At 48.3% G+C, this 24,201-nt stretch overlaps 1 protein-coding gene across 6 annotated transcripts in view; it reads right to left on the bottom strand.

Annotated features, from left to right (window-relative positions):
* Positions 1-16,081: 16,081 nt before the first annotated feature.
* The window catches only part of Proser2 (proline and serine rich 2), a 34,218-nt gene continuing 26,098 nt past the window's right edge, over positions 16,082-24,201 (bottom strand). For 3 of the 6 annotated variants that reach the window (XM_087591535.1, XM_087591536.1, XM_087591537.1), the window contains exon 3: positions 16,082-19,049. In XM_087591535.1, the coding sequence (XP_087447661.1) occupies positions 18,025-18,891 (867 nt within the window). In that variant the 5' untranslated portion in view covers positions 18,892-19,049 and the 3' untranslated portion in view covers positions 16,082-18,024. 6 annotated transcript variants of the gene reach the window in all.

Here is a 24,201-nt window from a genome sequence, read left to right as displayed (position 1 = left end):
TAATCACCCTTTTTAAAAACACAAAGACAAAACCGTTCCCCGGAAATACAGTGTTTTTTAGTCTCTAGCCAGAAAGTTTGTATCTTGCACTCTCTCCCAGAGGAAAAATATAACCACAAGACTCAAAATCACACCCATTATGAAAATTAAAACAATTTTTAAAAAAGGAGCTAAACAATAGTGTAGGAGCCTGTCTGGTACAATAGTGTAGGAGCCTGTCTGGTTTTTCTAGTCTGTCATATCAGGAAATTAACCCAAAATTTCCATGGTGCCCACGTTAAGAGAATCTGGGCTTCCTGTTGTGGTAAATATCAAAAATAACCACAAACCCTCGCTACCTGGCATCATTGAGCCATATGGCCCCAGCGGGATAGTTCACAAAACAATTTGATCAGCTTTTTATTAATACCAATACTAATAAGTAAGCATCTTGTCAAACTAAGATTTTAGCCCAAAATACATCTGTTAAGTTGTGTACGTGGAGCGTCAGACTATATCACCACTCTCTGCTTAGAGTCATCGACTAATTTTCTCTAAGTTCTGAACCGTGGGTAAAAAATCTCCACGTGATTTGGATAAATGCTGTACTCTCTCCTTCTAACTATAAAAACAAATTTAATCACATTTCTATTAATAATTGTCATTAGGAAGCAGGCAACTTGTCAAATCAGGCATTTAACCCAAAATTTCTGTGGAGCCCATGTTAGAAAGAATGTGAGTATCCTGTAAGACTCACTAGAGCAATGTATCTTTATACTGTCTGCTAAGCTCGCTCCCTGGAGCCTCAGGCTTTATTTATTAATAACTCTATAAGATATGTCTGTATTCACTCTGCCTGGTGTTAGAATTTTTAATAACCTTATAAACTTGCAAATATCACCACTCTCTATTTGGAGTCAGTAAGATATTTTCCCTATCTTAGTTCTGAACCACGGGTAAAAATCTCCACGTGATTCGGGTAAACTCTGTACTCTCTCCTTCTAACTATAAAAACAAACTTAATCACGGTTCCATTAATCCTTGTAATTAAGAAGCAGGCAGCTTGTCTAACGAGGATTTTAACCCAAAATTCCCGTGCAGCCCATGTACAAAGAATATGGGTATCCTGAAAGACTTAATAGAGCATTAATTCTTTCTAGTATTTTTAAAGCAATTAAACCAAACCTAAATTAAATCATTTTCCAAACAACTTTTGTTAAAGAAGCAAGCAGCTTCTGATCTCTAACTCTCCAAACTGCCAGTACCTACCATGGCAGGGGACCTACAGCCTGCAAGCTTAGGCTGCTTCTGGGTTTCTTTTAAGGTCCAACCCCTACACAACCCTTTGAGACATCATGTGACTCAACATGGTGCTTACCCCCTCTTACTAGAAAAATAGAACTTTCTCTTTAACTCTTAAGCTGAAAACCTTAACTCTCTAGTGGATTCTTGCCCATCACGTTAGTTCGCCACCTGTTGCCGTAAAAATTAGAAAAGGAATGTTTTCTATCAGTTCCTGAAAGCCGGATCCGCTTGCTCCGGCTGCTACTCTACCGGCTGTCTCCCTTTTAGCTGCCCTCTCTGTGCGGTCCTCTAGGCAGTAGTTACCATCACACACGCACGCATGTGCGCACATCTCATTCTATGGGCCCTACACGTTCTCACTCCACGTGGGCAACAGAACCAGACACACACACTCCAACTGCCCTTCAGGCATTTCTTTCACACACTGTCATCCTCTTTAGCCTGGTAAATCAAAGTTCCAGAAACATGTAATTTAGCAATTAGATTTACATGTTAAATTCCCAAATCACAGTACATCCACACAACAAATTCACTGCCAATTAATAAAGATTTAATATTTTTTTAAGATTTACTTATTTTATGTATATGAGTACACTGTAGCTGTCTTCAGACACACCAGCAGAGGGCATCAGATCCCATTACAGATGGGTGTGAGCCACCATGTGGTTGCTGGGATTTGAACTCAGGACCTCTGGAAGAGCAGACAATGCTCTTAACCGCTGAGCCATCTCTCCAGCCCATTAATAAAGATTTAAACCGCCCACCTAGACAAGACAAAAATCGACCCAGTCCACCTGGTTCTGGGTCATTCTGCTCTGTTGCCACCATCTTGATTTCCTTCCTCACTCCTCTTCCTCTTCCTTCCTTCCTAGACTTTTTCCCGCCTACCCTTCCTTCTTATCCAATGATAGGCTACACCTTTATCCTGGACCTGCCTTTCTGCATAATGACATCATCTTACACACATGTGCACATGGAAACACACACACATGAGCACCCCCATGTACACAAATGTTTAAACATGCATGCACATACACATGGTCATACATATAGAAACAACAGCAGAACAGTAGTGGTGTTTATTGGGGGCAATCGGCGTGTTCCAGTGGGACCAAGAATACCTTAGGAATATTCAAAGAGACTAAAGCCAGGGGATGGTTGTAAACATAAAAGTGGGGAGGGTTACGCCAAACGTTTTTCAGTCTATAATCCTTAGTGATTAATTACTACCAGAGTGTTGTCAGTCTAGGGTTAAACAGTTCTGTAGCAAATCTTGTACTAATAAAGTAGGATTTATAAATACCATTTGTTCAGAACCCACAGTCCCTTGTGTGTGTGTGTGTGTGTGTGTGTGTGTGTGTGTGTGTGTGTGTGTGTTTGTAGACCCCACGTCTATCTCAGCCACTCTCCATCACACTTTTGGGGCAGGCTGTCTCTGGAGTATGGAGCCCAGTGATTGAGCTAGGCCAACCAGCAAAGTCCAAGACTCTACCTGTTTCTACCTCCCCAGAGCTGGGCTTGCAGCCATAGGGCACTAAGCCCTGCTTTTACCAGAGTACCGAGTGCTGAGAACTAACTCTGGTCTTCGTGCTTGCACTGCAGACACTACCAGCACAACTACCCTCCCAGCCATAAGCTTCCAGCTCTGTCTCCTGCTGCTGCTAAGGTCGTCACAGACAACTTCATTTCGAATCTGACAGCTTTGACATTTCCTTCACGTAAGCAGAAGGATCCAGCGCAGAAACCTGTGGTATTTGATTGCCACCTGTTTCTCTCTCTCTCTCTCTCTCTCTCTCTCTCTCTCTCTCTCTCTCTCTCTCTCTCTCTCCAGTCTCAGAATCTCGGGTCTTTCATGAATTCACGATGATAACGTTTGAATATTGTTGAGTCAGCTTGAGTTTTCTGTTCTCCTATGTGGGCATTGGGTGGAGGTTTCAGCTCTGGAGGGAACAGCAGGAGGTGACACTGTGCTCTCACGGTGTGATTTCTGCCACTCCATCCCTGGTGTGCCTGCGTTATTTGAATGAGGTAGCATCCCTCAGACTTCTCCACCTAAAGTTATTTTTCCTTTGTAATTAGTTCTGTATTTTTGCGGAGTGGTACTTTGAAACTACATAAAAATCCTTTTAGTCATCAAATAGATCATTATGGTTAATAGTGATAACTATGCTTACAATATAACTATGACTGGTATAATTAATTAATTAATGTACGTGGATTCCTCTTATTTAATGGGTTGTAATGGGCTATAATCCATTATCATTATTTCACACTTAAATGATGTCAGATTTAGTCAGTGGGAGGCCCTTCAGGTATTGCTTGTCCGCATCATTCAAACATTCCTCCTCTTCCTCCTCCTCCTTCTCCTCCTCTTCCTCCTCTTCTTCCTCCTTCTCTTTTTCCTTCTCCTCCTCTTCCTCCTCCTCCTCCTTCTTCTAGTAATGTCTCACTGTGTAGCCCTGATTGATCTGGAACTCTCTGCATGGACCTGGCAACAAACTGGCCTTGAACTCAGAGATCCACCTGCCTCAGTCTCCCAAGTGCTGGGAATACAGGTGTGCACCAGCACCCCTATATGATTTCCTCTTCTCTACATTCCCTGCTGAGCTCTGGAGCCACTTCCTCTCTCTGGAGTGCTTCTCTCATCAGGGGAGGATGAATAGCGCCTGTGGAGATCAGGCTGTGACTGTCCTGAGGCCCTTGGGGACTGAGCCAGGAGACACAGGTCTGTCTATGCACATGGACGTGCAGATACACATGTGCCTTTGAGCACAGGCTGGCCTATATAGCCAAGAGCTACTGACTCAAGCACGTACTCCCGTACCAAAAAACAAAACAAAACAACGACAAAAAAAACCCTTGTAAGCCCAGAGGGCCGCCTGGGTGATCCCTCCCTCAGACAGCCCTTGGGGAGTGATGCTTTCTGGGGCGTTACCTGTGACGCTCTCTGTGCTAAGTTAGTACCTGAGTGTGGAAAAGCCCTTACTTCCTCCTCAGGCTGCATGCTGGAGTTCGGTTATCAGCTATCGTCTCCTGCTCCACCAACTTCCCGCCCACAGGAAATTTTCCATCTCCCCCCACAGGTTCTCCTTGCTCTCCAAAAGCAGGTCTGTGCCAGCCCTTCCCACCTGAATCACTCCCCAGCGACCTGCACCCCAGGCATACTCTACTCTGCAGAGAGCAGTGAGGCCAGGTATTTGGGGGAATTTTGTTTCAAACAGGCCCCGCCCCCAACTAGCTGGCTTCGAACTTTTTATGTAAATCAGGCTGGCCTTGAACTCATCTGCCTAAGTCTCCCAGATGCTGCGATTAAAGCCTGTACTCTATCTAAAATAAATGTCTCCCAAGTTGGCTAAGCTGCTAGCCGGACAACCCTGGCCTGCCTCTCTTCGTGAACCTCCCACAATAAGACTCAGGCTCAGTGAGTCCCAGAACAGAGGGAGTTCCTAGAACAAGACCCCTGTGAGGGGGGACAGCAGCTCAGGGTCACAGCAAGACTGAGCCGGCTTGGGCTCACCTCTCAGCTCTGGCCCTGACTAACCGTAGGATTGTGTTGGATCCCAAATGCTCCTGCTCGGTTTCCTCCATAATACATCCCGCTCAGGGTTGACTTGAGTGCTCAGTACAGGCGTTCAGGCTGTCTCCGGGCGGCTCTCAGGCCCGCTTCTGCTGTAGTCTTTTTATAAAGCTAGCGATGCCATAAGACATGCGCGTCCTGTAGACTCCCCGGTCTTCTCGACTTCTCAGCAAACTCTGCTCCCAAATTGCTTCATTTGGCCAATCCCCGAGAGCCTGGTGACAGACTCCAGGGTGGATGTCCTGGGCTGCTTTGCCAGGTTAGCGGTCCGGCCTCGCCCACCACATGCATACACACGTTCAAACCCCAGCAGTGGGAGGCAGAGCCTTAAGGCCTGACCCTGAGCTCCCTTCCCCTGAAATACGGCTGTGTAGGAGTATGTACTTCCCCCACAATAGGCAAATGCTACAAACCGGGGTTTGATAGACAGCTTTGTGGGCGGGGCCACACTTGAGAAATAAAGAAAATGTGAGGCAGACTAAACGAGTTACGCCTAATGCAGTGCCCTGTGAGCGACACTCTTTTCAAAAGGCCCCTCCCCGCTTAATAAAACTTTCAATAAATATAATTTGTGTAACAATCATGTAGCAGAGTTAAGGACAATAAATTTAAACAATTATATGTATATGTATGTGTGTGTGTGTGTCTGTGTTTGTATGAGTGTATGTCACATGTGTCCAAGGTATATGTATATTTATGTGTGTGTCTCTGTGTGAGTGTATGTACCATGTGTCCAAGGGCCTGAGGAGGCCAGAAAAGAGAGTCTAGTCCCCTGGAGTTCCAGGCATCTGTGAGCCACCTCAAGTGGGTACTGGGAACTGACTCTCGGTCCTTTGCAACAGTGGCCAGTGCCTTTGACCACTGAGCCACCTCCCCAACCCCAGAAACACATAATTTATACACACGCAAAGATGCTGTTCGGGAGACCAGTTGAAAGTGCTTCCCTTCTTGCCCTGGCTCTAGGCTATGCCCCTGTAACTGTCCAGGGCTGTACCTGTGGCTCTGGGTGTCACTTACTGAACTTTGTGAGGACAGGGAAGTCTCAGTGACTCCAACACATAACTTTGCCTGGCACTTCTTCCAAAGCAGAACATGAATGGAAGCACCCAGCACTGTGTTCCTGCCCCCTCCTCTCCATAGCTGTCTCTTCATGGGAGCACACTGACTTCCTGATGGTGTGGTACGATGAACCCAGTCCAGGGATGGGTGGTAGGAGAAGCGATGTCATCGGGTTTGGCCCACCAGATCCTCCCAGAGCCTCATCCTTCTCTGCTACAGGGACACTTTTGGGATGTAGTCTGTCACATGCCACTGTTCCGGAGTACCACCCTCCGTGTGGTCGTTTATAAACAAGACAAGTTTCAACTGGCTCACAGCTTTGAGTTCAGCAAATCCAAGGTGGAAGGGTGATATCTGGTGAGGTTTTTCTCTCAGGTGAGAGGAATTGTGATAACAAGACTACAGTCAGGGTCATCCTTCTGACTGCGACAATCTCCAGGAGGCCCCACCTCCTGCACTGTTACACTAGGGGTAAATTTTCTTTTCTTTTCTTTTTTTTTAAAAGATTTATTTACTTTTTATATATGAGTACATTGTAGCTGTCTTCAGACACCAGAAGAGGGCATCAGATCCCATTACAGATGGTTGTGAGCCACCATGTGGTTGCTGGGATTTGAACTCAGGACCTCTGGAAGAGCAGTCAGTGCTCTTAACCATTGAGCCATCTCTCCAGCCCAGGGGGTAAAATTTCTAATACATGGATTTGGGAGGACTGCATCAAACCACAGGCTAGTACCCGTGTCCATTGGAGAAGGAGTCTTACAAGAATGGCTGTAAGGAAAATGAACTTCATTTTGTTAAACCATAGAGACCTTAGGGGGGGTTTTCTTATCATAGCATGGTCCAATTGCTCCTGACTAGTCCCGTGAAGAGTAGAGAGATGGGAAGTGACCTGGGCCAGGCTGGGTGCCCAGCGTGTTTGTGGCAGGGCCTGGCCCAAGTTCATCTTTATTTTCACAGATATACCAGTTTCTACCTCCTGGCATTTTCTCCTCCCACACAGTTCAAAATTATAAAACGAGGGGCTGGAGGTTTGGCTTGGGGTCAGGAGTGGGTTCTTGCAGAGGACCCCAGTTTGTTTCTCTGCACTCAAGTCACTCAGCCCATAGTTGCCTGCGTCTTCCGTTCCGGGCGATCCAGCGCGCCGCGCCCTTTTAGACATAATGTGCATCCGAACTCGCGTGTGCGCATAGCGACATACAAACCCATGAATTATTTAAAAGGATGCATCTTTTAAACAAGCGTTCAAAAGTAAAATCTGAACCCAAGGTAAGTTTTGTTCAAGGCCCTGTTTCAGGAGGTCTGATCAGGACTCTCCGATGACGAGGCCTCTGAAGGCGGCCAATCCACACAGGAGGAGGCGCGCCCACCAAACGTCCTCTGTCATTAGAGGATCAGCCAGTGTGGCTGCTGTCTGGGTCTGAGACTCCGGCTCCCATTAAGTGTTATTAGCCTGGCCCACAGGCCCCTCCCTGCCTGCCATTCACCGCTTGCCCGGATGTAACCTGGGCGCCAGATGGACAGAGAGGAACCAGTTTTAGAACTGGCATTCTCACATCATGGGACTGAGACCCCCAACACAGAGTTGAACAAATGGGGTTCCTTGTTCCCAGATGCATAAACCTTGGCTCACTTCCCCAAACATTTTCTAATCAGTGTTACAGTGTGGTGGAGTACAGTAAGAAAAGCACGGAGGAGCGCCATGGGTACTCCATGGTGGGGCTGGCATAGCACCCTATGGTGTAACACATACAGTATTCTTTATATGTTGTGCCTTCCCAGGAAGCTTGGGCATTTTCTTTTCTTCAATTGCCAGCAGGGATGTTGAAACCCTCTGGCTGAGGTCACGGAGTTCCAGTGTGGAGAGACTTGAGAGTTGACTTGGCTCGTTCCCAACACCTAATTGCCTGTGATGACACTGTCCCTCCACTCCTGGGCCCCACCCACCTGCCCCGTGAGGAATTCCACCTATGTGCTGGTCACAGCCCTCTCCCCACCCTTCACATAGTAGCGAGTTCAAGAGCCGGACTTTTTTTTTTCTTCTATTTTATGGTCTCCCCAGTGTACTGAATGGTGCTGTTTGTTGAGTGACTATTGGGTTGTAGGAGAGTGGTCAAGGACTATGGCTCTTCCTATAGGCCCTTCCTCACTCATGGGCAGTGTTTGTCCAGTGACAGTACAGGCCGCTGTCTCTCACACACCCTCCTTTTCTTGACCTGCTCTGGGTCTTGGTCAGTGTAATTCCTTTTGCCCGAGCTCACTCTGCCTGCCTTTTCGTTCTAGCAGCTCTGGCTTTGTCCTAGTTATCAACTGGTCATCTCCCCCCCCCCCCCCCCGCCTTTGGTTCTGCAGTCCCACATTTAACCCTTTTGCAGTATGGTCACATCTCAAAATCAGCCTGCCTGTCCTCCCACCCGGGCTGCAGGCCTGAATTGGAAGCTCACTATTATGTGATCAGCTCCCAGAACAGCACATAGTAGGGGCGCGAATGCTAGTAGGATGAATCCATGATGAGCCGGCCACAACCAGCACCTAACCTTTTAGTCCATTCGAGGGAAGCCCAGAGATCATGTGTGGGAGGCGCGGGAATCACAGCCTGGCCCTTGTCAGAGAAGACAAGGAAGGAAGATGTCTCCACTGATCATCTCCCTCTAGGGTCACACTCGGCTCCTCAAAATGGCCTCAGCCTACTTTGACTCTGTCTCCGAGTCTTTCCCTGTGTCTCTGCCTTCTGAGCCACATTCTGGCTCAGAGAGTAACAGACTCTTACTGTAATATGTTTATTCTTTCACAACTATTCAACATAATAGCAGGTTTTGGTACCTACTATGTGCCAGATGCCACATTAGGTATATTGTGGCTGCAAAGGTAAGTGTAATGGGGCCTCTACCTCAAACATACTGTAGGCCAGCACGTTAGGGTACTTTGTTCTTGGCAGAGGGATATACCTTCTGTTTTCCGGCCGTGCGTTAGAATCTTACCAAGGGCCTCTAAAGATCCACACTCTGCCAGACTTGAGGTGCGTGCCTTAATCCCAGAACTCAGGAGAGAGGCGGGTGGATCTGCGTTTCAGGCCACCCCGGTCTACAGAGTGAAGAAATAGTACGTTAGGGATATATCTGAAGGCCACTGCCGGCCACACAGTTCCCTAGTGTTCTGGGAGAGCTGGGCTGGCATCGCCTCTAGGGAGGAGACCTAGAAGGGAGGCTGTAGGGAGAGCTGCTGTGTCGGGAGTGCCAAGAAAGGAGACAGGCTGGAAGTGTGAGCTCAGATGTGTGCTGTGTCCAATGTTGGGTTTCTGAGCAGGAAGCCAGGCGAACGAATCCAGCCCCAGAGAAGGAAAATAAACTCAGGACTCATATTTTTAGAAAGTGGGCAAGCCCTGCAGCTCAGTCCCCTGTGGAATCTAAGCCAGTTGGTTGTGTCTCTAAGCAGGGAGCCAGGAGCCACAGGCCACATGCTAGATGGGGACCTCTGTGGAATGCCAGAGCTCTCTATCCTGCTGTGGCTGTCACTTCAGGTCTTGCTTCAGGTCCCCAGGGCTGTGAGGGACATCCCTATTGTGGTGTGGGCAATGTCTGTGGTGATGGAGGTGTGAGCCTTGCATGTGCTAAGCCTATGATCTCAGTCAGTCAGGCTCCTAAGAGTCATGGCTCATCTGGATCTCCTATGTTGAACCATCACAGGCTGAAGCCTCAGAGGCAGGTGATCTGTATGAGATCTGAAGCCTAAGGGCTGATCTCGGCTGTCAACACCCCCACCCCTAACCCCCCACTGCACCCCCCATATCCCCACCCTCCCACCCCTCCACTCCCCAGCCACGGAGGACAGTTTCTGTGCCTTAGCCTGGGTCTCCACGAAAGTGGAAGCCCTTACTGCTACAATGTAGCAACTACCCAGTTCCCAGCAGTCCTTGGGGCCTTTTAGAGCCGTTCCACGCCCAGGTTCAAGGTGCTTAGCCTTTTCCGTGCTTCTTTCCTCCTCACCAAAGCCTTGCTTCGTGGAATCTGAAATCCAAGGATCAAAAATCTGAGATCCTGTGGAACCGATGTGTTTGTTTGTGTGAAGTTTTATGTAGTCCAGGTTGGCCTCAGACTGTTTAGCCCAGGGTCACCTTGCACTCCAGCTCCTGCCTCCACCTGAGTCCACAGTGCTGGGATTACAGGTGTGTACCCACACCCCTGACTGGATCTGATTTTCAGAAATAACAGATCATTCCTAGAATTAAGGCTGTAGGAGGTGGATGACTGGGTGGAGGGGTGGGGGAAGGTTTTAAAGGAATGGAGGGGGGCTGGGGATTTAGCTCAGTGGTAGAGCGCTTACCTAGGAAGCGCAAGGCCCTGGGTTCGGTCCCCAGCTCCGAAAAAAAGAACCAAAAAAAAAAAAAAAAAAAAAAAAGGAATGGAGGGGTGTTCTTTTTACAATCTGGCCTAAAGGCACAGAAGGTAGTTATTCCCAGAAAAAAGTTACAAAAATAGCAACTAGCTTAGGCAAACGGTAGAGACTCCCAAGGCAGGAAACACTGTGTTCTTTGATGCGGCACATCCCAGCAGGACGGGAAAGAAATGTCAGCAATGCCATTTATGGACATTGGCAGAATTGTCGTCATTTGTGCCAAGATGCTTAGAGGGGCCAGAGGTCACACTGTGTCTGTATCATAATAGGAATGGGGCTAGATGCATGGGGGCCCCTTTGCCCTCTTTGAAGCTGCAGCCCTGGCTGCAGTGCCCCACTGAGGTCTCCCTGCCTTTCCAGTAACTGAGGTGACTTCCAAGGACTGCGGTGGGCAGCTGGCACCTCACCCCCATCCTGGAGTTCCCACCCAGATGGTTAGGAGGCCTACACAGAGGACAATTCTGGGTTTCAAACCAAGTCCTAGGATTAGGGCTGAAACATGGGACAAAGGTCTTGCCTTGAAGTGGTTCATCTAAGTCAGAGGTCAGAGGTCAGAGGCTCCTGCCCCTGCTGCAGGGGCCTGGCACGCTGCCTCCCTTTGCCCTGAAGACTCAGCTGTGTGGGCTCCAGGCCCAGATTCAAGATGACACAGGCTCATCTTATTCAAAAGGAAAAGCCCTCCTGGTCTTCTAGTAGGAGGACCGTAATTACAAGTCTGGGAGAGAGTAGGACGTGACTCCAGGGAGGGGGAGACAAGCTCTTTGGAGAGACACTAGACAGGATGCACACATCCTTCTCTTGATGATCTGGCAAGGTGCAACTGTCTCTGTACCTAGGAGAATCCAGGCAACAGTCCTGGCCTGGCTGGAAGAACATCAAGAGAGTTGTGGGAGGCAAGGCGTCTGCAGACCAAGGACCAGAGCAGTGGAAACAGTGATCCCAGGAGGACCTGGTAGAGGAGCCTTCCTGTGAATGGCTATTGCATGTGCGCACGCGCGCACGTACACACACACACACACACACACACACACACACACACACACACACACACACATACACACACACCCGGGGTAGTCGTAGAGCAAAAAAGGTATTTATCCCTTTTTGTACTCTGTGGAAGAGACACAGTCCTTTGCTGAATAAAGGAACTCAGTCCAATTTGGCACACCACATGCTTTAGAGATTGAGAAAACAAGTTTTAAGTAGGGTCTGTGAATGAATCCCTGTAACCCAAAGTTCTCTAGAGACTGAGGCAAGAGAATCAGGAATGCAATCAGACAGCCTAGGTCAGCCTAGGCTACCTAGTGAGATCCTGTCTCTAAAAACAAATACCAAATAATATTTTTTAGTTATGGTCTCACTTACACCAACTGTTTGACATTATACACATTTTAGTTCTGTTCTTTTAGAGTGAACTGAGGATCCAGGGATGGTGGCACACGGCTGCAATCCCAGCCTGCTGGAGGGTCAGGTAGGAAGACTGAAAGTTTGTGGGTAGCCTGTGTGATACAGTGAGACTCTTTCTCAAAACAATGAGAAAGACAGAGAGATAGAGCGACAGACAGACAGACAGAGAGAAACAGAGACAGAGAGACAGAGACAGAGAGACAGAGAGACAGAGACAGAGAGACAGAGAGACGGAGACAGAGAGACAGAGACAGAGAGACAGAGACAGAGAGACAGAGACAGGGAGACAGAGAGACAGAGAGTGGTAGGTGATGGTGGCTGGCTGGTGGAAGAGTGTTCATTACCTTAGCATTGGGATCCCTAGAATTCACATAAAAAGTCAGGCATGGTCATATGTGCCTATAACACCAGCTCTGGGCGTCAGGGGCAGAGACAGAGTAATCAATGGGACTTGCTGACAATCAATAAGCTCCAAGTTCAGAGAGAAACCCTGACTCAAGGGAATAAGGTAGAGGGTCACAGAAGAGTACAAATGATATCCTCTTCTGTCACACCCACATCAACACACACACACACACACACACACACACACACACACACACACACATACCACTCACATATGCACACTTGCATGTTAGTAAACTGAAAAAGAACCTCACAAAAAACTTCAGAAACATGTGGACTTGAACGCAAAGGAACGCAGCTAGGTTTTTTAAAGCAAGCGGTGGGTAGAAGGCACTTTCGTTAAAACATCATCATAGGCTCCATGAGGCCTTCTTCATTCTGCTTCACAAGGCAGAGGCCTTCTTCCCCAAACGCAGATGCCCCCACACCAAGCAAGTAGGGGAGGAAAGGATAAAGTCTATCCAGTTTCATGGGCCAGGAAGCTGTTGGGCAATAGGATGAGACGCAAACTGAAGAGGTCTTCGTAACTTGCTGTCATAGCAACCTACAAGCCACTGATTCCAGATGTACGAGGGCTTGTGTCATCTCTCAAGGGCCATGGAGACCCAGAGGCATCTTTAGTAACAAGGTCAGACCTCTAGTTGTATGTGGTAACCCTTGAGGCCAATAGGCTCACCTAATGAGTGCAATCAAGGGATGCCAAGGGCTGAAGTCAGTCTGGTCACGCTAGGACATGCACGCACACACACACACACACACACACGCACACACACACACGCACACACACACACACGCACACACACACACGCACACACACCGACTCCCTTGTTCACTCAGCCTCACCCTCTGAAAGCATCTCCAGAATTTTGGTTATTACCCTTGGCAGCTTCACTTCAGGCACACACATACTCTGAAGTCAGAGTTTATGAAGTGTGACCTGTCTGTCGGTGACTAGGTTCCATTAGGTTCAGCTTCCAACTGAATTTTCACCCAGGACTACCCCTGCAGGCCTGCAGTGGGGCCTGGAGCCCTGACCCTAAGAGTGGCTCATCTATAACCTGGAGTTTCCCCTTCCAAATGCTCTGGAAGCTCAGAAGTGTGGCCCCAGTGAGGAAATAGACGGCTCTGAGGATTTTATGATAGGCTTAGTGTTAGCATGTTAGCTCCGCCCAACGGTTACCTAGCAACAGCCAGGTACAGCCCTGGCTTGCTATAAAAGGTTTGTTTGGCCTCTCTCCAGCTCTCTGACCCACCCCCTCCCTCTGACTCCCCTCTCTCTGACCTCTCCCCCGACCCCCCCTTCTCTCTCCAAGTGTTACCAACTGGACTCCTCTCTCTCTCTCCCTCTCTCCTCCTCTTCCTCTTCTTCCTCTTCTCTTTCCTCTTCTCCTTCCCCTCCTCCTCCTCCTCCTCTTCTTCTTCCTCTTCCCCTTCCCCTTCTCCTCTTCCTCTTCCTCCTCCTCTTCTTCCCCTTCCCCTTCTCCTCCTCCTCCTCTTCTTCCCCTTCTCTTCCTCTTCCTCCTCTTCTCTGTCCCCTCTTTTTCTGCCTCTATTCCCTTCTCAATCCCTCTTCTCATGCCCAAAATAAACTTCATTAAACTTTAATTTGTACTAGACACATCATATGTCTGGAAAGGGGGTGGGGTGGTGGGGAAGAATGCCTCCACATGGGCCCCGCTAAGGCGCCCCATATCGTGTTTTTTTCAAAACGTATCACTTGGCATTCAAGAGCCTGCATTAAGCATACATGAAGACCCACCCCGCTTAGCCCGCCTTGGTCTAGATACCAGGATATCTTAAAGCAGTGGAGCCTGAAAGAAGACAGGGCAGACCCCTGGGGCTCGGGTCGGAATTTCTGACACACATGACACTCAGCCCTGCTCTGCTACTTGAGGCTGGAGGATGCATCATGGCTCACACAGACTTTTCTGTGAGTCCCCATTAGGCTTCCTTCCTCCTCCTGTGGTCCCACCACAGAAGGTTCATATAGTTCAGAGGACAAGGAGGAAGGCTACAGGAAAGAGTTTCTTTCCCTGGGAGTTGTTTGTGGCTGTCCACCCCTCCCCCAGGGAAGTCACCAGGAGAGAATGTACGTAGAGCCTGCTGTCACTGGGGCAACTGGAATTTCTGACATCTTGCTGGTTTTTTGAGACTGACTCTTATGAGGTCCAGGCTGACCTCAAACTAGCTGAGGATGACCTCCAACTCACCTGCCTGCCTTCACCTCTCTAGTGGGGCTGACACAGCGATGGCTGCATCTGTTGCCTTGCCCAGCCCGAAGTCTCTGAAGGATTCCGTATCTTTCTGAATCAAGGAACCTTTAAAAACACTTCCACTGTCACCCACAAAGGCTAATTCCTTCTAAGCCTAAAAGTACGTGATGGCAGGCATCTCAGCAGAGGCAGGATTCCCAGAGTTGCTTGTACCTCCCTGGGCTTTGATGCCCCGGGATATTCTGCTGTGATGGGCACAAATGGGAGGCCAGCGGCTGAAGCGCCGAGCGGGCCTCCATTTCAAACACAGTCACAAAGAGTTGCAGCGTTCCCAGGACATGGCCGTGTACAGCTCTGGCTTCTCTCTTCTCAGGTATTTGAAAGCAGGGCTTGTCCAACTAGCAGATTGGAAAAAGATAGGGGATGTGTCCCCATACTTTAAAGGCAGGGGAGAAAGCCTTGTTGTGAAGAGAAGACACAAAAAACCTGTTTGGTGACTTGTCACTTCAGAGGGAACAGAAACCTCTCCAGGTGAACATTCATGCTCCTCCCCTTCCTCCTATCCAGCAGCAGCCTTGGCTGAGGACCAGGGCAAGGACAAGGGACCCAGAGAAACAAGGTTACTGATCATCCAGACAGCACCACTATTGGATGACAGAAGTCTGAGAACACAGGGAGCGGTTTAGGGCAAAAATAAGTTTATTAATCTTGCCAGGTCACATCGATAAAGTAGCCAGAGCTGAACAATACTCCCACTGTACGGGATCCCAGCTAGGACAACAGCTGTATAGCACACACACACACACACACACACACACACACACACACACACACACACTTTTTTTAAAATAAGAGTTAAGTTGTTGTCATATTTACTTTCTCTTTCTTCCTCTTTAGTACGTGCTAAAGAGCTGACATCACCTGCATTAGAAAAAAAAAAAAAGTCACCACTGAATCCTGGGAAAGGTCAGATCTCCATCATCAAAGCCCTGGGGATTTGGGAAGAATGTGCTTGTTGGTTTTGTTTTTGAATTGATACTAGGGTTCTGTCAAGCTCCTTGTGAAAGCTAGTTCCCAACGTGGTTCTACCCTGCTCCCCACTAGCAGTGTGTGGGGAGTTCCACAATCATAAATCTGCTCCTGTAGCCCTGCCTGCCTGCATATCCCCTCCCATGGCTGAGGAACCCATGACCAGTCTCAGTGCATAGCAGAGGCCTCAGCGTGGCCCGTGGGCAGCATCCTTCCCTTCCTCCTCGAGCATCCCGAGGTGTACCCAGGGTGAGGAAGAAGGCGAAGATCAAAGGCTCTGCTTATTTTATGAAGAGAGGCATGCACACTAGGCTGGTGTGGTAGAGAGGAAGCAAGAACTAAAGCAGATGCTTCCCTCCAGGGGTTGCTAGGTAGGGCTCTGGCTTGCAGGTTTGGACATCTGTATGCAGAAAGGCTCCTAAAAGCAAAAGAGAAGTTGTTGTTGGTGTTGGTGTTGGTTTTCTGACTTTTACACAGTATGATAGTTTCCTAAAAATGAAGAGATGTTTATGAATGTCACCTGAAGAGAAACTGGGACCTCAGATCCACCTTTTCATTTCATTTCATTTCATTTCATTTCATTTCATTTCATTTCATTTCATTTCATTTCAATCTCAGTACAGGGAAGGAGATGTCGTTTAAGAATGTCATGTAACCTAACTACAGCACGGAAACCAACGCTTTTCAGCAGACAAGAGACACAGCAGGGTCCTCTCATCAATCACAAAAATGGGACTTTAATTAGGGCCTTGGACATCAGTAACAACTAAAGTAACAGGCAATATAATTTTAGATTAAATAGAGAGAAAATACAAATAAATAGTAGAAAAAAGATATGACCCTTTAAGAGGAAATAATATCGTGCACAATGTAACACAGTAGCTTACAGGTAAGGTAAAATTTCGTTTTTCAAAGTGTAATTATACATATTAATATACAGCCAAACTCATTCTACTCACAATAAGCTCATAGAAAAAGATAAAAATAATTAACTGTCTATAAAGGATCCATAACAGCTGTATCGAGACCTTCAGTTATTAAACACTGTGTATGGCATCTCACTTTGTCAAAAGGAACCTCCTGGCTCCTCTGAGAAAATCCCATCGTAAGTAAGAACAAGGTTAAAAGTACTATTAAAAGTTTAAAGCCCCTCTTTAAATTAAGATTTTTTTTTTTAAATGTTCGAGATGACTTCGGGAGAACAAGAGCCGAGCCAGTTGCTAGAGCTTGGTTCCAAAGAAATAAAAAGCTAATCATTCATTTTATGTAACTTATGAGCTAAACGGAGTACCAAGAATGTGACTTTCAATGGCTCATTTAGAAGTCGGAGTCTCACTAATACTCAACTGGAAAAGCGGTGCTCTGTAGAGCGCTGCAAAGGACCCACAGGCAGAAGGGTGTGGCTCTCGGTCCAGCCCTCCCCTAGGAGGGCTATTTTCTATTTTTAGAGTTTGAGACTCCAGCCTTAAACGGTTTTGATAATAACACTGTGGGCACAATTCTGTAAGACAAAATCTGGGAGAAAAGAAAACTTTCTGCTGCATAACCGAGTTCAGTGGTCTCCTTCAAATCAACCCAGGACCCTGCTTATAGGACAAAACCAATCAGATCATTTTCTTTCGCTTTCTAGCTACCTTGTAACACAGAGCTAGTGAGGTGACAAAGATTTCAATTTTCCTTTAAATCTCTAAAACATGGTAAGTAAAAACAGGAACTATCTTGCTTATTTGAAATCAGGAAATATTGCTTTAATTGGGAACAGAGCATACTGTTATAGAAAAAGTACTCGGGGCTCCTGCATCCTTAGCCAACTTCCAAAATAGGAAGAATTCTTAGTGTCTCATCACAATGCTGAGGTGTCTGTTGGAGAAAAGGAGGCGCTCATATCCTGTAGTTAGATAATGGTGTCTTTAGAAGTAGATACTTAATAACGAATGTGCTTACACTGACTCACAATACTCGTGTCCATTAGCATAGGTACATGTATCACGTCAGACTCATACACACATCCCAGGAGGCGGATTTTAGAGCGTCAAGTGAGACTTGCTTTCTCAAAACTACCACCTTTTCCAAACTCAACCTCATTTTCCACTCTCACGATTCAAAATTACTGCAAATCTTACCCTAACGGGTTCATTTGGGTTTTTGGTTAAGAAAACAGGGCAAACGAAATTAGGTCAAGAAACAAACCCTCCCTGATAGGTAAAGTGCCAACTTTCACCCTTCCAAATACAAACACACAACTAGATCTCAAATGTATAATGACACTAAAAATTTAACAAGCACTTCTTTCTTTCTTTTTTTATTTTCGAAGAAGAGAGGGAATCCTGAGCGTCGGAGAGCTACACACTGGCTTTCAAGTCCGGTGGGATAAAAAGCTAGATCAGAGTCTGGACCAAGTCAAGCCAAGTTGATCCTTCCAAATGTAAGTCATGGAAGCCCATAGGTCCTTAAGTTATTCCGGGACCCGGAAAAGGAAAGGGACAGCTGGGGGTGGGGTCCTTGCCCTGCTGGCCTCTTGGGGATTGGGGCCGAAGCTGCTTTCCCGACATGCAGCACTTAGTGCCACCCAGCTTCTGTGCTTACAGAATGGGACACACCAGTGCGGACATACAAGTTCTACCCGGGCCACTCCAGCAGTCCTATCCACGGCCCTCACAAGTTCTCCTTCAGTAGCCCGAGTTTGCGCAGAGCCTCGCGCCGAGCTTCCTCGGTAGAGCCACGGCCGGAGAACTGCACGGTGATGCCCTGCGGCCGGAAGCCCACCGCCCGGGGGAGCGAGCCTGTGCGCCTGCGGGCATCTTGGCTGCCGTCCGGGCGCGGTTCGTACAGGCTGCGGCTGGCATTCTGGCGCGCCAGCTTGCCCGCCACGGAGGGGTCTGGCCGGATGGTGATGGTCTTGCTGGTGGGGATGAAGGAACTGGTCTCGCTGCGTAGGGCCTCGTGCACGCTCTGGAAGCCATTGGCCAGCGCCGGCGGCTGCTCCGTCTGCACAGCCCGGGACTGCTGCGCTCTGACCGGGACTCCAGCACGCAGCGCTCCGGGCTCACCGGCCATGCCCACTCTGCCCAGGGTGCGCGCTCCATCCGCAGGGCCACTCCTCTGCTCCTCTGCCTTCTGCCACCTCTCTTCCGATGACGTGTCACCCGCAGTGATGAAGGACATGCCGTTGATGTTGGCCAGGACCTGGGCCTTACGCTCCTGCACATTGACAGCCGCCTTGGAGATGGTCTTGTTGAAGTCCTTGCCCGCGCTGTTGGTCACGCTTATGTTGCTGGGGAAGCGATGGACCTTGGGTGCTGGCTGGGCTGTGTGTCGGTGCCACATGCCGACATGGTCCCCGTTTCGAGAGGCTAAAGAAGTCGGTGTCCTCCATTCGCCAGGCCTGCTTTCTTTTGAGGGGGACGTGGGGGACAGGGCTTCATTTCCCCTCAACTTCTCAGAAATTTTCTGAGCAATCACCAGAGGAGTGGGCACGGAACGGGGCAGTTTGGGATGCTCTGCTGGAGGAGACGGGGACATCAGCTCCTTTTGCGGGGCAGAAGGAGCGGAGATAGGCAGGGAGGAAGGCAGAGGAAGCACCTCAGGACCCCTGGAGTCTGGTGGTGGCAGGGAATTTTCAGTGGCTTGTTTCCCACCTTCAAGAAATGGAGTGCTCTGTTTTGCAACAGATGGGGACCCTGAAAGGAAAAGAGACCTCATAAGTTTTTGCCTCAATAAAAGTAGATGCATCTCCTGCCCACACTACTCCAGAGAGCCACAGTGGAACACACCAGGAACCTCCACCATGTCTAATCAAAATGTTGGTCCTGCTGCACGGACTAGAGAGGAGGCAGGCCATTTATTCTCATGGCCATACATTCAGATTCCCGACAGGGTGGTGGCTACCTAGAGCCAGAAACATCCAGTTAGGAAGCACTCTGGAAAGGTATGCTTCTGAGGAGACATCACCTTGGGGGCACGTGACCCTGCCAGGAGCCAATCAATGACCATCTCATCAGGTGAGCAAAGTCTCTGTACAAAGGAGACACCGAGTGGAGGATAGGGGTGCCCTCCTTGAATCCTAGCACCCAAGAGGCAGAGGCAAGTGGATCTCTGCAAGTTCAAGGTCAGTCTGAACTACAGGGCAATCAGGATTATATAAAGAGACCAAAAAAAAAAAAAAAAAAAAAAAAAAAAAAAAAAAAGCAGAAAAGCCATGAAAACAGTAGGTTAGAGAATTAGAGAATTGCTGGGCACAAGTGCTAAATTTTCCAAACCTGTTTTCTTTGGCGTGATTATGCAATCTAATCTTTTTAAAGGATCGGCAGGTTCAAATTACTTCAGGAACTATGCTACAGTGCAGAAAGCGAAAGAGAGATGCAAAATCCACCGTTTCCTCCCTCAAGGGTTGGCTGCAAACTGTGCTTTTTTTCTATATGGAATCCCTGCAATGTCAGATTCTGAGTAATGCCTCAAAGGAAGATGCACGCAAGCTAAGAGTGCTGTATACGCTGTGATGCCAGCACTTGAGAGGCAGAGACAAGAGGACTGAGAGTCAGGCTGGGCTGTACTGTGACACCTTATCTCACGGAGACACCCCTCACCCCCAGAAGCTTATGACAAACACCAGTGTTGGCAGTCAGCGTGTACACATGTTTTCTCTCTTCTTTCTTGTCCTGAACGTCCCATACGTCTCCTTGTTTTTAATGTAGGTTCCCATCAGCAAATAAAGGCTGTAAGAAAACTTCAGTGACCATTTCCTTCCGGTTCTACCCTGTAACTCAATGGGCTTAAGCTTATCTCTTGGTTGATGCTGCTCAGTGCCAACTAGAACCTTCTCTGCCCTCTGCCCTTTCTTGACTGCCTCAGAGAGGTAATGATTTAGAAATGGGATATAATCTTGCAGCACAAATCAAGTCCCCCCCAACACCTAAACACACACACACACACACACACACACACACTCACATACACACACTCACACACTCCATACACATTCACATATACACATAAACGCACACGCACACATGCACACACACACAAATGCACAAGCATACACACACTCACACTCAGACACACACACATACACGCTCACATGCACACATTCACACACTCACACACATGTACACACACACAAATGCCCATGCACATACACACACACTCAGACACACACACTCACACATACACTCACACTCACACATGCCCACACACTCACTCACACGCCCACACTCACACACACATGCAGACACACTCTCACACATGCTCACACACTCTCACACACACTCACACCCACACACACGCACACACACACCTATATGCTCATTTGGTCTTTCTTCTCTTTTTCTCTTCCCCTCGTTCTCTCCCTCCCTGTCTCCCCCTCTCCTTTCACAGTTCCCTTGCTGGAGAGACTCCCTTCTAGAAGCTGGGAAGCTTTATGAGTGTCTGTACCGACCAGCACAGGCAAACTGGAGCAGGAAGTGCCACCAAACCAAGTCAGAGGTGTTGGGACCCGTGTGTGCTGCTCACCTGCTACTGGTGGCACATCTGGAAGGCTCTCAGCTTCCCCAGACGCAGGTGCTGGCTGTACTAAGTCGATGACATCTTCAGGTTCAGAGTGACTGGAAGGGCTCTCCTCCAGAGACTGTGGAGAGTGGCAGTGAATGCCACTGTCACACAGGGTGGGCTCGTCAAAGTCATATTCCAGCGAGTCAAGAGTCTCTTCAAAGAACAGGATGACGTCCTTTTCCTCATGTGTGAGGTGCTTCAGACTCTCGTCATCCTGCACGGAAGTAACAAACAGCAGTGACGACGAGGTCAGCAAAGAGAAAGTCACGACACACAGGAGTTGATACCTAGCCAAGGGTAGACGTCCCTGTATCCGTCAAGGTCCCTGCCATCGGGGTTGGCCCACCCCACTGACAAGTGGCCTGTAAGTCTCTCACTGTTACACCTCATGAAAAGAAGACATTGCCTTCCTCCCATCACGGCAGTGCTCAGCACAATAGAGCGTGTCTCATCCAGGAGAGACATACTATGGTCTCCATATTATCAAGGGAGACTTCTAGTTACACACTGGATTGAACTCACGCTGCTAAAACAAGAGGTGGTCTTACTAATTTCTTTGAAAAAATATTTCTTTTTTTTATTTTTTATTTTACGCTTATGGTGTGAGTGTTTGCCTGCAATATGTCTGTGCATTGTGTGTGCTAGATTTCCTGGAACCAGAGGCACAGAGGGCTGTACGCTGCTGTGTGGATGGATGCTGGGAATCTAACCCAGGGCTTCTATAAGGACAAGTGCTCTGGGACCTTACTGACTTCCTTACCTAGGCATAAATCACTAAGCTAAAAATAACAGGAAGAAAGCCGGATGTGGTGGTGCACATCTTTAATCCCAGCATTGGTAGGCAGAGGCAGGTGGATCCCTGTTGAGTTTGAGGCCACCGTGTTCTACAGAGCAAGTTCCAGGACGGATACATAGAGAAACCTTGTCTCGACAAAACCAAAAACCAAAAAACCAAAAGCAACACAAAACAAACCCTGCAGGGCAACAAAGGGAAGTCAGAAAGCAGAGGAAGGTGGTGAGAGAAGAAACAAGGTTGCTTTTACATCCATGGCTGGGAAAGCCCAGAGCCATCATGCCCTGTACCGCGTGACTGAGCCCAGCCAGGGATACAGTGATGATGCTTGAAGGGTAGAGCTGGCTGGAGATCTCCCTCAGAAGTAACAAGGTCAGCCTAGCAGAAAATGAAGGCTTGTTCTTAAAGGAGGAGTTTGGGGGTTGGGGATTTAGCTCAGTGGTAGAGCGCTTGCCTAGGAAGCGCAAGGCCCTGGGTTCGGTCCCCAGCTCCGGGGGGGAAACCACAACTGCCCAGGACTCTATTGTCAGGAGATCTAGTGCCCTTTTTTGGTCTCACCAGACACTGCTACGCCACCATGCCACCACATATACACATAATTCAGAATTTAAAAAAAATAGGGAAGAAATATCAGTCTATATTTTTTGAGATAGCCACAAGAGCTAATGATATGGGAGTAGTGGCTATGGGAAGAGGGGATTTGTGAGTTTTCTGAGAAGCAGAATTGGTTCCTCGAGTAATGCTTCCCCTGCACTACTACTGAACACCAAACCCTTCCTCTCTCTTCTCCACTGGACTTCACACTTAAAACCACATTGCATATATAAGGCCTGCATGTTTTCTTGAATCCCCCAGGGAGTTACTGTATCCAAGATGTCAGGTGCTTCCTTAACACGCACACTGGTGTTTGACCTTCTGATGTCCAGAACACAGAGTCTAAGAAACCCAGCCGCAGTCATTCTGTCATTAAACGTGTGTGTGCACCATATGTGATATGTGTGTATATGGTAGGAGAAAACTCAGTAAAGGACATTTTTGGTTTGGTTCCTGGCCAGATATGGTGGCTTACGACCATCTATTACTTTACTTCTAGGGGATCTGATGCCCTCTCCTGACCTCTGCAAGCACCAGGCACACATGTGGTGCACAGATATACATGCAGGCAAAACACTTATATACATAAGATACAATAAACACACACACACACACGCACACACACACATGCACACACACACATGCACATACACACACATGCACACACGCATATGTACGCACACGCACGCACACGCACACACGCACACGCACTGGTGGGGACACCTGAGTGTCAATATTGCATGACTTTCTTTCCTCCTCTCTTCACCACACTCCTTTTGCTGGACAGCCTGGTGCCTTCCTCCCACACACGCCGCCCTCAGCCACTGTCTGAGAGACAGTTCACATCCTTCTTGTCTTCCAAGAGCTCTCTGTAGCTGTCCTGGAACTTGTTATGAAGACCAGGCTGGCCTCGAACTCACAGACATCCTCCTGCCTCCACTTCCCTCCCAAGTGCTGGGATTAAAGGCACGTGCCACCAAGCCCAGCTCGATGCATTTGTTTCAACACAAGCATCGCAGGTTTGAAACCATCAGGGGCTCTTGGCACCATAAAGATCCCGCTAGTTAAGTTTCACCCAGTATAGATTTTGTCAGAGTGCCACCACGGAGATAACGTCGAACAAGTGTTGGGCCTCCACTGCTGAAACACAAAGTCTAGAGAAATAAATGCATCTCTCTTTCTCCCTCCCACCCCTACCCCCGCTGTGACCTTGAGGCAGGGCATTTCAGTGTGTGTGTGTGTGTGTGTGTGTGTGTGTGTGTGTGTGTGTGTGTGAGAGAGAGAGAGAGAGAGAGAGAGAGAGAGAGAGAGAGAGAGAGAAAGAGAGAGAACATGATTGCAGAGCCCATTATTGAGGCCAGAAGAGGATGCTGGACCCCCTGGAGCTATATTTATAGGCAGCCCCGTGAGCTACTTTCTCTGGATGCTGAGAACTGATATCTACCCAGTTGTAGTGAGAATTTCTTTTTTAAACCTAACCGTGTTATGTGGAAATGTTTTTGTTTCAATCCTAGGCGTGGGATATGGAACTGTTTGTCCACAGCCATTAACTATTAACTCGTGCTCTAGGAGGATCATGGTTTCCGCCAGCTGCAGACGGTTTAATTCTGGGGACCCTGGAGAAGGAATAAATTCCAGAGCCCCAGGAGGGGGTGAGAGGTGCTCAGAAGAAGACAGCTCGTCCCTGCTGCCCCTGGTTGCTGTTGCTGCTGTTGTCAGGTGCTCTCAAGAGACTAGAAGACGTTGGAGATAACCTGACGATGATGACGATGATGACGGGCTTGCTCCCGGGGAACCTGACACCCCTAATCTGCAGGGAGTAGTCATTTTGTTGGCTGAAAGAGGTCTATGGCCCCTTTCCCCTCGAACTTTCCTCTCCTACCTAGTGTTGGGGAATG

Source organism: Rattus norvegicus, chromosome 17 (assembly GCF_021556685.1).
Source record: "Rattus norvegicus strain SHRSP/BbbUtx chromosome 17, alternate assembly SHRSP_T2T, whole genome shotgun sequence".
Taxonomy (NCBI): domain Eukaryota; kingdom Metazoa; phylum Chordata; class Mammalia; order Rodentia; family Muridae; genus Rattus; species Rattus norvegicus.
This window is presented reverse-complemented; position numbering and strand designations above follow the sequence as displayed.